At 43.1% G+C, this 16,137-nt stretch overlaps 1 protein-coding gene across 1 annotated transcript in view; it reads right to left on the bottom strand.

The window, feature by feature from the left end:
- Nucleotides 1-298: 298 nt before the first annotated feature.
- ORMDL1 (ORMDL sphingolipid biosynthesis regulator 1) overlaps nt 299-16,137 on the bottom strand; it is a 69,592-nt gene continuing 53,753 nt past the window's right edge. The window contains exon 4 of the mRNA XM_086955367.1: nt 299-2,077. Within this exon, the coding sequence (XP_086811493.1) occupies nt 1,942-2,077 (136 nt within the window). The 3' untranslated portion in view covers nt 299-1,941. The remainder of the gene's footprint in view (nt 2,078-16,137) is intronic.

The following is a 16,137-nucleotide window of genomic DNA, read 5'->3' on the forward strand; positions in this document are numbered from 1 at the left end:
AAGAGGACAACTCGGGTAGAAAAATAGAAATATGCATAATTTTCATACTTTGAAAATTAGCGAAACGATAAGTTATCAAAATAGCAAGGGTTAGTTTGACATACTTTCAGAAGTTAGCACTATTTTAAAAGGTTAAACTGTAAGCACTTTCAGAACGTATTCTTAAAGTGAATGCAAATGGAGTGGTAGGTGTTGTTTTGGGTACATGCAACATCCTTTTTATTTTTTTTACATTTTACATAGGTTGGTTTTTACTCCCACTCACTCCACTCTTGGAATAAAATAAAGACGCAATCCGTTTTGGGGCACATTAATTTATTTTGTAAATCGAACATCTCACTGGGAAAAATGTATTTATGCTGAATTGTCAACAGAAAGATCTGACAAAATTCACACTGGTTAAATTGAACAATTATTGAAACTATGCAAAAAACTTTCTGTCCCGGTTCTACGCATGTGAAATTCACAATGTTTGAAACAATAATTTCTGTGCCAATGCCACCCTTGTCACGGAAAGAAAGCTACTTGATTTTAGTGCTACTTACTGATCAAATAATCTGGTATGACAAGTTCTACATTGTCACTGGAACTTTGCCCCATCACAAGCTTTTTCAAGGCTGCTGTGATTTTACATGTGTAATAATCTTTTTTCTTTCTAGAAAAAGTCAGGCGGGGTCCGGTAAATCAGAAAGGTTTTCTCAAAACGCAGTTAAAACTTCTAAAGGAACGTATCACTCAGTCATATGTCCATATCATGCCCCCTAACGCCACTTCAACCGCTTATAAAAACCCAAATCTGGATCGGAAAAAAATGTCACCCTAAAACTAGAGAACTGTTTATTACTTAGTCTCTGCATATGGTATAGCGACTTCATGACCTGTGCGCTGACAGACGTGGCAAAGAATAGCCAACGCTCCTTCATGAGCTCATCATTTAGAAAACATTGGCTGCCAATTAATGTCTGACCAATCCCTTTTTATTTTATCAGCCACAACTTTTTTCTGGTTGTTGAAGCTGCCGATTATATTTTCGTGCCAGAAATTGAATTCTTCCTCCCCTCCACCCTCCAACAGGCCAACTTTGTTCCCTTAAACACAAAGACGACTAATCAACAACTAGAAACAGCTCATAGCTTTTTCATAATGCCAGCGTACAGGACGATGTTCCCATTACAACTGTTTAAGAATCTTAATGGATTCTCAAAATTACAGTTGCAATTTTACAACCAAAAAACAATAAAAACTACAAAAAATAGCACAATTAAATTAAGAACCATCAGCACATGATATCATCGAACATACTTACTTGCTCTAAAGACCACTTTTCCACATATGCATGGACTTAGAAGGTCTTTCGCATTTAATCACTGCTGATGGAACACTTCCATTTTAGTCCGTGCAAATGACTGGCTAACAAAGAAAATGACAGAGCCGACAATATTTTGCAGATAGAAAGTCTTTGAACCAGCAAAAGAACATACTTCTAAAATAAAATATAATCTGGCTAGTGCACATAATCGGTGCATGCTGCACACTACCAGACTTCTACAGAAATCGAAAGGCTATTCTAGTCACACAACGTGTATGCTTATGTCACAGATTTATTTTTTCTAGCCGACACAGATTAACCAAGCTTTCCTTGTCTGGCTGCCTTGTCAAATCTGGCTTTCGTGCCGTTTATCTGAAATCAGAGCTGGGCCTGCCCAGTTACTCAACAGAACCACTCCTCACAAATCTGCCACTCTTTGTATTCGGAAGCCATCGTCTTATAAAAGTCTGTGTGCTTTACAACAGCATACTAAGACGAAGCACTCATATCTTTACTGTAAAAACTTCACTGTCATCAATAGGTAAACAACACAGCAGGCTACCTATTCCTCTGGAGCGGAAAAGCCCAGAGCCGAAGTATATACTTGGTCAAAACACTTCAGTTTTCCGTGTTCAATATTTGTTAATGCCAAAAATCCGGACACCGTGTAGTTGTGGTAGCTTGGGGATCAGCACACTGAAGAGGGAAGCAGTGTTTATGAAGCAGTGAGTTGGATCATACTTCGTGTAGAAGCTTGCCAAAAAATATCTGAGGAATCAAACACATAAATAGATTAACTTTTTTCTAAACATGAGTGAAAAACAGTCTATAGGTAAAATATGCACAGGTCTGCTTATACAAATACGATATAAAATATTATATAAAAAACTATTTTAACGAATTGAGTTCTAAATCACAGTGAAAGTGTTCCTGATAGAGGTATACAAAGATTATCCCAGGTTGTTTGACGTATGCCAGATTTTCAGGATAACCACAGACTATGTGATTATATCTATGAGACACTCACTGGATTACCAGTTGGGGTAGATGATAGTCCATCACAAATAATAATAGAACTAGTCTGGTTAGGTCCAATAAAGGTTTCAGTAATATAAACAGGAGCGCTATTCCCTGGTAGCTATGACCTAGAACAAACAGGCTTAACTTAACAAAATGTGTAGGAGTACCAAAACAGTTTAAAAAGTTGAATACACAACACAATAAAAAAAATCGCTCTCCGATTCGTGGAAATCGACATTTTAATGAACAAAAGGACACCAAAACTGTAATAGGGTGGGGGGGAACATGAGATATGAATTTTTAAGGTTTTAAATAAAATAGGGCCAAAAAGATTAAAGCGCCAACCGTGGAAACTGATCGCACCAGACAGGGACAATGGTACGTTTTAAGATAGAACGTATTAGATTGCGGTCGGATACAAGGGCCTGGGTGGTCTGGCCAAAGAGTTACTTTTGGATTTAGACATTTTCTTAAATAGTAGGAGACGCTCTGAGCAGGAAAAGTCTAGAATTTATGCCCAGAAAGTGATTATTTCCTCGATGGGGCAAGGCTGCATGCAGGCTGTAGCCCAAGAGAGATCAACGTTATTGAATGCCTCTCTGAGTCAGGCCTGTTGACAATAACGGTAGGCTGCTACAGAGAAGAATGCAGCAGAAGCAGTCAGCCCGCTTGCAGTGCACCTTCAGCAGATCAGGTTGGTCCAAGCCGGTTGGCCCCAGACTGTCAGCTTTCCAGGAAAAAATCTTCAAAAACTTTAAAAGACTCAGCTTTTAAGTTTGGGCAGGAAGAGTATACTCCAATACCAGCCTAAGGTTCCTGGGCCTCAGAAACAGCACTTGGTGGATCAGGACTCACTCCAGCAGATGGTCCAGTGCAGGTTCAGTTGAAACTGGTCAGCTGGGCTCTTCAGGAAAGGTGGCTTCTTGCAGCTTTGCTGTTCCCCTATGTTAGAAGGTGGTCAGCCAATTGACACTTGGAGTCACCTGGTTGTCCTAGGTACAAGTGGGAGACGGTCCAGCCTTAGGGCTTCTCCTCACAGGTATCAACAGAAAGTGCAATTTATATTTTGTCTTCCACAGGTCCAGCAGTGTCATGAAAGAGGTACCCATGGGTGCCCCATTTATCCCAGAAGGGAGACTTCTGGCCCCTTCCTAACCAACAGTGAAAAGGTTTGCAAGGGTAAACCAACCCATCTTTCCAGCAGTTCCTGTGTGCCCAACTGCAAACAATATAAAAGTGCCCTTCTCTACCTAAATCCAACATTTCAGAATCTTTCCTCCCTTGTGCATAGCTCCTATGTCCATCCGAGGTATGGCCAGGAAAATAAGCAACCGCTATTCTGTGGTCACTCAAAACAGGTTCTGGGGGGCAGCTCATAAGTCACGGGGACACAAGATTGGCTGTCTTGGAAGACAAGAAGGAGGCAGGCTCAGGTGTACCCTACATCTGCCAGCGACAGGATAGGTGTCTTATGAATTAAGCTCCTGAGCAATCTGGGAGCCTGTTCACACTGCATTAGCTGGACGCTCATGCAAATGGGATTCTAGAGGCTTTAGGAAGGTAAAAGGTGACTTTTTAAAAGTATCTTTTGTAAAATATTTAGCACAACTATGACTTAACCAATGAATTGGACTTGTGATAAATATTTTGAAGAGTCCAAGAATTACCTTTTTATCTGGCAAGACCAGAATAGATTAGATTATTTCAACCTGCTATCAAGCATTACTCATTCCCTGTCGAATTTGCAGTTTAAACCTGCGCAGCCAGGCCTGAAGTCCTGTTTTGCATTGACACTTTAGTAGTAGAAGAATGTGTCCTTGAGTATACGTTGTACCATATATTAAGGATTTATATGCAAATTAAATATGCCAACTAGGAGTACAGCCAATTTCAAAATGTTTTATGGGTCACAACATATGCACTGGGGCCTGGTCAGCAGAGATCCAGTGCACAGAGGCAAAAAACAGAGCAGCATCAGTCCAATAAAATGGGTGTGATCATGCAAAAAGAGGGGTTTACTACAAAATCCAGCCACATTTGCATGTATCTTATTTGGATATTATACAAATATGTAATGACCCATATCCACCTGGAGTATTAAAAACAGACAATTGCAGAAAACATGACCTTCCAATGACTTTAAGAGAATGGGAGATGATAAGGAACGGCCAGGTTCGAAATTACCACTAACCCTACTTACCTTGATTTGCAACAGAGCGAACGGGCAGTCAGAGAAAAAAGAATACAGTTTTATTTTATCTAATGCGATGTAACATAAAACTGCAGAGGCAAACATTCAAGTGAGGAGTAAAACAAGACAGGCTACTCTGGGGTTACCGTCCACCTTCTGCACACCAACTCGGTGGAAACATATGAGGGGAGGAGGCTCTCCATTATAAGCATTATTCTAGGTCTATTAACCTAGGTCATGGTTGGTCAGTTCACCTGCTAACGAGTTACATGGGTTTTTAAAAACCAATTTATTAGCCCACTGAACTCTCACATTTCCCTGAAACAGTCAAGAAATCTGCTTAGGAACCATAAACTCAGGATGAACTTGTCTAGCAAGAATGCAGCAGAACACTGAACATTGGTTTGAAACCTGTATCCCTTAGGGTAAGGAGGTTTAAAACACCGGAGGCCCTTCTGGAGAAACATGCTGTACACTCTGAGAAGCAGTGATTGTTCCGGAAGAGGCAGATTACGCTTCAAACCAAAGTTTAAATCTATGTAATGCTTCTAACTCTCGAAAGAAGGCCTTGGTTGTTCTATTATTGGAAAAGGCTATAGCGGATGCCTCTAAGCTATCGAATTTCTGTGTGCTCTCTCTAAATCCTTTCCCTTCTAAACTCTTAGGAAAATTTACGAATGGTTAACTAACCTCCTATTTTGAATCCAACTCTTATCTTGATACTATAAGACCTAGTTCCAGGTCACTGGATACTTCAGTCTGTACTACTGACCACTGTAGAAAAACAGAGGATGAAATTGGATCAAGGTGATCATTCTGCCACTAGCGGCTTGTTTGTCAGAACGCCACGGTGGGGACTGCGCCCATCCCATCAGCAAGCCCTTTTTAACATTTTATTTTTATCTTTTTTACTGCATTCTGTAATACATTAATACTTTTCTGCTTAGTATGCCGTCCAATTGACGCAGCAGACACGAACGAAAAGCATTTACAAAAGTGCTCCTGAAAGAACTAGAGGCCTGGATAAATAAAAATCATTTTATACCTCAATACCAGACATAATTCCGGCTTAACTCATCCACGATGGACAACACCCTCGCCCTGTCATGCCTGGCAGCCAGCCACAGAGGTCGCCTCTCCACTACTCTATGCCTGCTTTGTTGATTACAGTGCAGCCTGGAATGGCATTAACCGCAACATTCTCTGGGCCAAACTTGCAAAGTGGGGCATTCCGAGTAAGCTTTTGGCAACCATCATAACGTTCCACATGGGTACGCACCAAGCTCTCGCAGACTCATGTGACGGCCAAGATCTATACCAGCAAACGGCTAAAACAGGGTTGTGTGATTGCTCCCCCCCTTGTTCAACATATGCACTGCGGACCTGGGTGAGGTGCTTTTAACAGTCAACATCTTTAGGCCATCTTAGACTCTCCATCATACAATACGCGTATGACCTGGTACTACTGGATCACACCAGAATTTACATGAAAAGAGCACTAGAAGCATTACAACTGTACAATATGGAAACTCTACGCCAATGCCACAAAAACGAAGGTCCTGGTCTTCGGTCATAAATCTAAAAAGAACCTGCTGGAATGGTACCCTGGACCGCTAAGGATCACCTTGACCAACAAATACAATTACTTGGGAATACAATTCATCAACAACGGGAAAGCTGAATTTGCAGGCCAAGGCACTCGAAGCAAAGGCGGCCACATACGGGCTATGCCATTAAATCACAAGCTCCAAAGTCATTCTGCAGAGGGTATCCGAGTGGTCATGCAAACCAAATGGATTCCCACACTGAGCTACGGCCACCTCGTCTTCCCGGGTCAACTCACCGAAAAACTGGAGCGATGCACAGAATGGCCTACAGAAAAATATTTAATCTTGCCTACTCAACTAGGCTCACACAGATTCGGCTAGAGTTCAACATTTCAACAATGGACATCGAATGTAAAAAAGATATCATCAAACTGTACTACAGGGTGACCAAGGCGGGTACTGACACAATCAGGTCTTACAATACACCCCAAAGACAACACGTGCATACTCGGCGTCCAACCTCCCATTTCAATAAGTTGTCACTTCGACTTCCTGAATCTACCTGCATTTCGTTTGGTGTGTTTGACAGTGCTAATGTGTGCATAAGGCACAATATATACATTTACGTAGATAAAGCTATTTCTGAGTATGCATATAATCCGTTATGTCTGTGCATATAGGTTCGAATATCTTTGCCTATGTGCGGAATTTAGAATGACCCCCTCTCTCCCGATAATTGTACAGCCCTCTGTGGGGCACGTGTCCCAAAAAGCAGTAGAACACCTTTTGGCGTCATGGGCCTCTATGCCCTAGGATGGAGGAGGGCTGCGGGCAGAGGGAAGGGGGGGGGGGAGGAGGAGGCGAGAGCGGAACAGAAGAGGGCTGCGGGCAGTGGGAAGGGGGAGGAGAGAGCGGGACGGAGGAGGGCTGCGGGCAGAGGGAAAGGGGGAGGCGAGAGCGGGATGGAAGAGGGCTGCGGGCAGAGGGAAAGGGGGGGGGGGGGGGGGCGAGGCAAGCGGAGCTGAGCAGACTCCAGAAAGAGCAGAAGTACGGCGGGGGAGGACTGGGGGCAACCAGGCCCCGTCCTCCGATCACTCACCAGCTCCCACGCAATGAACATGGAAACACCACCATGTTTCTTTGAGGTCAAGCAGAAATGCCTCGGAGAAAAGCACGTAATTTTCGGGATTGAGGGGCGTGTTTTTTGTTCTCTCCTCTTCCCATTGGCTGGAAAGTAAAATGCCAGCCAATGGAAAGAAGAGAGAAAGAACCTTACAAAACATGCCCCTCAATCCCAAAAACAAGGGGCTTAAATGGACAGACGCCTCTCTCCTCCAATGGCTGGCCTACGTTTAGGAAGCCAGCCAATGGAGAAGAGGGGCGGGTTCAAGCCCCACACTGAAAAACATAAGATCTCGCCGCCTACGCAGGCAGAGACCTACAGAGGCACTAGGAGTGTCAAGACAAAAGGGGAAGGAACTGCTAGATGCTGAAGGAATTTATAAGGGATGGTAAACAAGAGTGGCTCTTGTTGCCGTCACACATCCCTGGGGATGTCATGCTTCATCATAGGGCGGATGGTCCTTGTTGGGTCAGTGCTTCAATGCCCTACGGGTCCCCCGAAGTGTCACTTAGCAGAGATGGTGAAACAATGTACCATGACAGATCTGCGATTTGTTCATGAAAGGCAGAATTTGAACTAGTGTGAAAGCATGGTGAAAATGACAAGCTGATGCTTAGTGCCTTGATGCCTTTGGGCATTTGTTCGCGCTTTATAATTTGCCCATTCATTCATTCATGCTGGGCAGCCAAACATAATTGCTCTCTGATCTTGAGTTTTCCTTGAACATGATCATGTGAATGGAGCAATAGTAATATTTGTCTAGTGTGCTACCCACAACCTGTGATTGAAATATGTATAACTTGTGAGTTGTTTACCTTGCGCTTTTCATCTACAGTCTCAGCGATAATATAAGAGTCTGAATCTAATTGTAAGGGGGATAAATGAAAAAAAAGTGAAGAAAGAGGATATATATATATATATATCTCCAACCACGTCAATAGGTCCACAAGGGTAATACGGATCATGGCTGTATGCTGATCAATGTTAAGATAATGAAATTAAAACTGAAACAGTTAAGGAATGTAATTATGTAATGTTTGTATTTATATGTGGGCATATCTATAATTAGAGACACAAATGAATTATGGAAAGACAGGGCCCATTCAGGGCGAGATTGAAGGACAAATACTGGGGAGAGGAGAAATTGGTCATAAGCCCATCCAGGGTGCTATTGCAACGTATTGTAACATTGTGATGATTTCATATAATGTTTACGAATCAGGATGAACTGCAATGTTTTGTTCGTCTGTAATGATGCCACCGCGGGTAGCCGGCTGTAAATGACTGTATATGACCATGCCAAGATGGCGCTCATACTTTTTGCAGTTTTGCCCTCTTTCTATGTCGAACACCACGTGTGTATGTAAAATAAAAATGGCTGCCTCAGACGCCCACTTTACCATCGACAAAGGCAAAACGACGAAACGCGTCTGGTCGCTGTGGGTTTTGAAATAAAACTGAACCCGCTCTTGAGAGAACACGAGGCAAGTTAGAGCTTCAATTTACTGCGGAAGGCACCACCCGCGGGAGCACCCATCCTTTGAGTGTGCGAAGTAGGTGCAAATCGAGGTAGCTTCAATATATATATATATATATATATATATATATATATATAACAACGACGACGACACACCCACTGTAAGTCAAGTGATCCCTGTTAATAAACCAGCTCCTAGTCCATTCCGAAGTAAATCAACTTTTCTACCTCTCATGCCGAAGGACGCGGTTGACGTCTTTAGTGACCGAGTTATATTAGAACTAAAACAATTGAACAGAACTACTTAGGGAAAAAAGAAACAATATAACCATAACAACGAACAGTACTGGCAATTGATGAAAAAAATTCAAAGTGATCAATCAATAATTGTCAAAAACGCTGACAAGGGTGGTAACACAGTGTTATGGGCAAAAGTGGATTACATCAAAGAAGCCCAAAGACAATTGGATGATCCTTCGTGTTACACCACGACGACTAAGTTTGCCATGTTAAAGAGCAATGAAATCACTAGAAAAAAGATCAATCAGTGGCAAAGACAAAGCCTCATCACTAAAGAAGAGGCTAAATTTCTCAGCGTTCTACATCCGATCACTCCTGTTTTTTACCTTCTTCCCAAAGTGCACAAATGTATCACCCCTGTCCCTGGTCGTCCTATTATTTCGGCATGTGGTAGTATGAATGAAAATCTCTCTAAGTATATTGATTATTTTCTCCAACCTCATATGATTTCACTCCCTTCCTATCTCAAAGACACTACAGACTTTTTGGTTAAAATCAAACATGTTAATTGGTGTTCTGAATTCTGTTTTTTGGTGATGGACATTGAATCATTATATACTAGCATTAACCATGTGGAAGGTTTGGAGGCAGCCAAATATTATTTAGATTCCCGCAATGCCATTCTGCGTAATCACAATATCATGCTAGTTGAAATGATGAACATCTGCTTGACCAACAACTATTTCCAATTTGAGAATGAATTTTTCCATCAAGAGAGAGGCGTTGCCATGGGTTCGTGCTTCTCCCCCAGCTATTCATGTTTACATGTTGGCTGGTGGGAGGAGCACGTGCTGGGCAAAACCCATGGCCATTGGCTTCCACATCTTGCCCATTATTGGCGCTTCATCGACGACAACTGTATTATTTGGAAAGGGACACAAGCGGAGGCTCAACAATTTGTTAATGAAATCAATATTTACAATCGCAATCGCAATCTGAAATTCACTGCCACCATCTCAACAGACTCGGCTGAGTTTCTGGATGTTCAGATGTATATCAAACAGGGCAAGCTCCACACCAAACTTCACAGAAAAACAACGGCGGGCAATGCAATCTTGCATGCCCGCAGTGCTCATCCCATTCACACAATTAACAGTATACCCTTCGGCGAGTTTGTCCGAATCAAGAGGATTTGTAGTGATTCTGTCAACAGATCAATGCCTTAAAGAATCCACCTTAAGATTTCAAGAGCGCGGTTACAGCACAGATCTTCTGCAACGCGCCCTCTCGAAAGTATCCTTACTTTCGACGGATGATTTATTGACTCCCAAACCGATGACCATAACTGAGGAAAATGATACCAAGGTAGTACGTCTCATCACCACCTTTTGCTCTCAACAACGCAAACGGAGACGTATTATTAACTCCGAATGGCCTATCATTTTGACGGATGTCATCCTGGGTCCTATTCTACCTAATAAACCGGCTATCACCTTTAGGAGAGCTCCCTCCATGAAGGATGCTCTAGACCATGCCCAACCAGAATTGACACCTAAACGCACCTGGTTGGCAAAAACTGGCTTTTTCAAATGCACGTCTTGCCGTGCGTGCACTTTTGCAGTTAATGGGACCCATTACAAGTCAGCAATTAATGATAAATCCATCCCAATTTCTGAATATCTGACTTGTAGGAGTGACTAGGTCATCTACCAACTCAAGTGTACTTGCAATCTTTCTTACATTCGCAGCACCAAGTTACCGGCCAATCAACGTATTTTAAAACATATACGGGCAATTATAAATTCAGACAGTAACTACCCGGTGGCTCGCCACTTTAAGGCTGTTCATAACAGATTGAAAGAGTTGCAATACACGCTTCTAGGGTCTATCTCAAACCCCCGGACGGGGAGGAGACAGGGAGAAACTCCTAAGACAGAAGGAGACCTACTTCATCCTTCTATTCGATGGCACCTAATGACCTAAATGCCACTGATGAATTACATAATTTTTTGTAAAATTGATCTGAATTTACATCTTTGAGTTTTTGAATAGGTTTACTCATAGCAAATAAGTAACTCATGAGTAGAAAAGTTATGAATTTGACTGTTGTCTATTATGAACGTTGATGATTTTCTATTACTGTGCTTCAGCCTCAACAGATAAATAGAATTCGTGGTTTTGATTTTTAGTTTTTTCACTCAAATTACTAAGAGCACTTTTCTTTTATTCGGTTGTCAATCTGTGAATCATGTTTGATATTGTTTGCAGTATATTACTCTGAGGTAGACACAACTTTATTGTAACTGGGTTGAAATTTTTATCATCTGTTTGTTGGTAATTCCTGAATGAATTTAAACATTTTTGTAAAAATGATTTCTTTTGTTCACATTGGATTGATCTCTTGGGGGGGATTTCAACATATTAATTCTTAAACATTGTATTTCAACCACTTGTTTAGATACTCATGCACTATGCATGGATTTGTCGAGTTGTCTTTGTGTGATCCATAGTTTGTGGGGTTTGACTTAATTTTGGCCCAAACAAAGTGAATAATTGATCAACATCTTTGAGCTTAAGCACTATGCTTTAATTGGTTGGGTTTTCATCAATTGCTTACAATATTTATATACACATGGGGTATTTGAAACATGCAATTTAGATCATGTCAATCGATGTCATTATGCACTTTATCTTATTTTTAAGGGCGATTGAGCTTGCTTTACACTATTTATTGTTTCATTTGCTGTGGGCGCGTCCTTTGAAGGAGCGAAACGCGTCAGGGAAGAGCATCAGCTCTACACTTTTTTTGTTTAATAAAATATTCCACTCTGTAAAGGCGGTGTGATGGCATCTTAGCTTTTCGCTAATTTACTTGGCAGAGAAGAGGTCCGCGCCTGCTGCATTGCCGCTTCGTAAGCGGTCAGGAGTGTTTTTGATATATATATATATTACCTACTGGCTATCGCCAGTAGGTATATATAGTTAGGATTTTTTCTCTATGGGACTTTTGAAAATTCTATGCCTAATAACTTTGGCGTTTGTGGACGGAATCGGCTGAAATTTTCAGGAAAATGGCACATTTTGTTTCTGAGCAGCCCCTGAAAATTTGGGAGGGGGGGGTTCGTCAAGGGGGGGCCGAGAAAAAAGGGGGGTCCCAAAACGCGTTTTTCCCATGTTAATTTCCATAGGGCGTTTGGCCTCACTTTTAGCTCGAACGGCTGAATGGATTTGCACGAAACTTGGCAAAATTGTAGGGACTGTTAGCCCGATGTGCCTTTGCTGGGTCTCAATATATGTGCTCCAGTGGATTTTGAGAAATTAACGTTTTAAAAAATGTATATCTCTGTGACAGCGTCCCAGATAGCGCTCCAGATCGCGTACTCTTCGCGTCACGGAGCTTTGCGAAGCGATGCTGATTGGCTCTCCGGTGTCTGTCAACATTCTAAACAGTCCGGAGCGGCCGCCATCTTGTCTCTCGGTGGGATAGAGAGACAAGAAGAGGTGAAAAACGAAGGGGGAATTTAATGAAAGGGGGCAAGGTAGACCCCTCTTGACCCCCTAGGAATGATGTTGGGGTTATTAAAGGGTCCCGTGGGGAAAATTTAAAAAATTTGATTTTTCACGGTAGAAGCGCTTCTCGGTTCGCAAATTAACGGCTGAATGGATTTGCACGAAACTTGGCAAAATTATAGGGACTGTTAGCCCGATGTGCTTTTGCTGGGTCTCAATATATGTGCTCCAGTGGATTTTGAGAAATTAACGTTTAAAAAACAGGTATATCTGTGACAGCGTCCCAGATCACGTACTTTTCGCGTAACGGAGCTTTGCGTAGCGAAGCTGATTGGCTCTCCGGTGTCTGTCAACATTCTAAACAGTCCGGTGCGGCCGCCATCTTGTCTGTCGGTAGGATCGAGAGACAAGAGGAGGAGAAAAACGAAGGGGGAATTTAATGAAAGGGGGCTAGGTAGACCTCTCTTGACCCCCTAGGAATGATGTTGGGGTTATTAAAGGGTCCCGTGGGGCAAATAATAAAAATTTGATTTTTCGAGGTAGAAGCGCTTCTCTGTTCTCAAACTGGTAGCGAAACGTGAATTCGCCATTTTGTGTTTCGATTTCATTAAATTACTAGGTATAAGGGGGTACGGGAGACGTATCCTGACCCCTTTTGTTTTCTGAGGGTGGCTGAGGAGGCTCATATATGTTGATACATGTCTTCCAGCGGCTGTGCGTGAGCGTTTTTTTTTTGTTGCGTGACGTCTGTTAACGTTCGATTCGATGGAAATCAGGAAGTGTTGACCGCCATTTTGTCACTGCGAGTAAATATTTTGTTTTAAATAATTGTTATAAATTAATCCTTATTGATAAACATTGTCTGCGCCATCTTGTCTTTTTTGCAATGCCACACTTTTGTTGAGCACGGCAGCCATTTTAGATGCCTTGACCAGACCCACTCTCTGCACGCCGCCGATCCTCAGCATGGCTCCTCACCCTCGCAAGCATCTCCTCCACGCACTGGTCACCCCCGCTCTCTCTCATGCATGGGCCAGAAACCTCCTCCCATGTGCGCTGCTCTTCCCTGAGAATCACACCCTGTGCCCGCCCGACACCACCCTTTCACCCTATTCACTACCGCACCCTCTGACACTCTTCTTCCTCTGTGTCCGATTGTTCAGGCCAGTCCCAGGCTATCACCTAGCCCTGCAGATGTAGTTTATGGCCCCAGCTGTAGAGAATCACCCCTCTTCAAAGGAGTTACAGTAGATCTGTCACACCACACGCGTTCCTACTATCTGATAACCATCCTGTATTGTGCTTGGGGAGGGGATTCTCACTGTGAGGGTGTGTGGGACCGAGCCTGAAGCGGAAGATTCCAGGGATGCCTCTTTGTACATCAAAGTTTTTACAATTATGTGTCACATTATAAATATATAGTACTCCAACAAAGTAGGATTATAACACTTTAATAACTTTTAAATATATAGAACGCAACAAAAACAGTAAATACATTTAAACATTTTTTTGAAAAAAGAAGCAACAATGGTCAGTAGCTGTGTTTTGTGCGAATAGTCCCAAGGCAGCACAACGTGCTGAGTTCTGGAGGGCACCCAGGTGATGTTACCTGGGTGCCGCACTGGTTTTTGGTATCCTACAATGCAGCTCTGAAAAACGGCGTGGGGCGTCCCGGGGGGGTGCGCGGGGAGGCCTCGTCAGTAGCGGTCTGTTGTGCGAATAGTCCCAAGGCAGCAGAACGCGCTGAGTTGTGGATGGCACCCAGGTGATGTCCAGTAAGTTGTCGCACTGGTTTTGGCATTCTACAATGCTGCTCCGAAAAACGGCGGGGGTGGTCGGTGGGGATGGAGCGGCGTGAACGGGTCTCCCCAGGTGGAGGCTCGTTGGCTGTACTGGGGCGCCCCTTTACCGTTTCAGTTGCCATTCCGCCCGCTTTTGCTACACTGTGCCTCATCCGCCATTCAGTGCAGCGATAGGCGGCTGCCACAGGACTCTTAAAATGGCGGACGGCTCTTCGGATTTGGGCCTGGTCCACTAACATGGCCCTGGGACACCTTGGAACTCGGACGTCCCCTGAGCCTTGAAGATTTTACAAAAGTCTTGGGGGCTCCCGACTCCTGCAGGCTTCCGGTGGGGAGCGGCTGCCATGATTGCTCGCGGAATGACCACGACTGAGCCACGAGATGGTGGTGCTCTCAGGCTGACGCCAGCTTTAGTCTGAAACATCTAGAAACAAGGTGGGGCTTTCATCGTTTGGGAAAATTTTTTTTTTAATCCAATGAAAAGTGATATTTTTAGGTCATATGATCAAGCCTTCCATCATTAGGAAACCAAAAGTAAAATGAACCAATGAAAAGTTTTATAAAGAAGTCACATGACCTGTTATGCTTACGTTACGCGCTGCTATAAAAAGCGTAGAAAATTCGTTGGCACGTGAGGCGGTGTCAGTAGCGGACCGATGTGCGAATAGGCCGAAGGCAGCACAACGCGCCGAGATCCGGATGGCACCGAGGTGGTGTCCAGCAAGTTGCACTGGTGTGGCCATCCTACAATGCTGTGCCGAAAGTCGGCGTGGGGAGGGGGGGGGGGGGGGGGGGGGGGGGGGAGGTGGCGCAAACTGGCCTCTCTCCCCTTGAATGTTGGTCTTGTTGCCTATGTCTTCTGTTGTCATTTAACTGAAGCTTTTTTGACTGCCGAAAGGGGTTCTGGTCCGACCGCTGGTTGGTGGAGATATTTTGACTATATCCTGGACCTGCCCGGCCTCGCCCAAAATGGCACCGGTATAAATGGGACTCGTACCTCCTTGTTGTGTACTGGTTGCACAACCTTGATATCACGAGATACGTATGCAGTTTTGAAGCACATGGCGGGCGGGAATGAGAATTGATTGAATATTTCGACATCCCTATTGATATTAAGTTCTGATGTGTTATTGATTACTGTACTATTGAAAGTTCGAATTAACGTCACCCATGGTACTTGCCCGCAAATGTATATCTAGATAATTTTATTGTAAGTGGCCCTGTCGTATTTTAATTACAAAATGTACGTCCACCGATTCCGCAACTGTTAGACACCTTAGTTCTTGCAACCTAATGGCCCGCTCGTTGCGTTCCTCTACAGTGTAAATGTCTCCTCATCATATACGATTCCAGTTTGCTCCGTGGCCAGCCCACGTGGTTATAGGCCCGTATTTGTATACTGACATTTTCACAATAAAGGTTTTTAAAACAAAACATGGTAGTAGTATTTACATTGGTAAAGTTTTTAATTTTAGTCACTGTTTTCGAATCAGTAAAAGGCAAGTGAAATAAAGCAGTCCAATTACATGACGGATAAAAGGTATAATACGCAGGAACGCAGTAAAGATAAATGGTCAAGGGCTGTTGTGTTTTTTACTCCTGCAACATAAAGTGATCGATAAGAATCTGATATTCTGGCATATCGGCGACTAAGACAGCAGGCCGAGCATCTTTTGCTCAACGGCTCCGTCATGGGACGAAGAAACGCCCTTTTGCTAGAAAAACGAATATATTTTACTTGCAGGACAGTTGTAAATTTTCCGGGAAAATACATTAGCCTGGAACATTATAACATATATGTTTAAGAAAAAATAATGTTCGAAAGCAATAAAAAGCGTAATTTTTAGGTCATATGACCAAGCCTTTCATCATTAGAATAACAAAAGTAAAATGAACCGATGAAAAGTTTTATTAACAA

The sequence above is a fragment of the Lissotriton vulgaris genome, chromosome 2_1, assembly GCF_964263255.1.
Source record: "Lissotriton vulgaris chromosome 2_1, aLisVul1.2, whole genome shotgun sequence".
Classification (NCBI taxonomy): Eukaryota; Metazoa; Chordata; class Amphibia; order Caudata; family Salamandridae; genus Lissotriton; species Lissotriton vulgaris.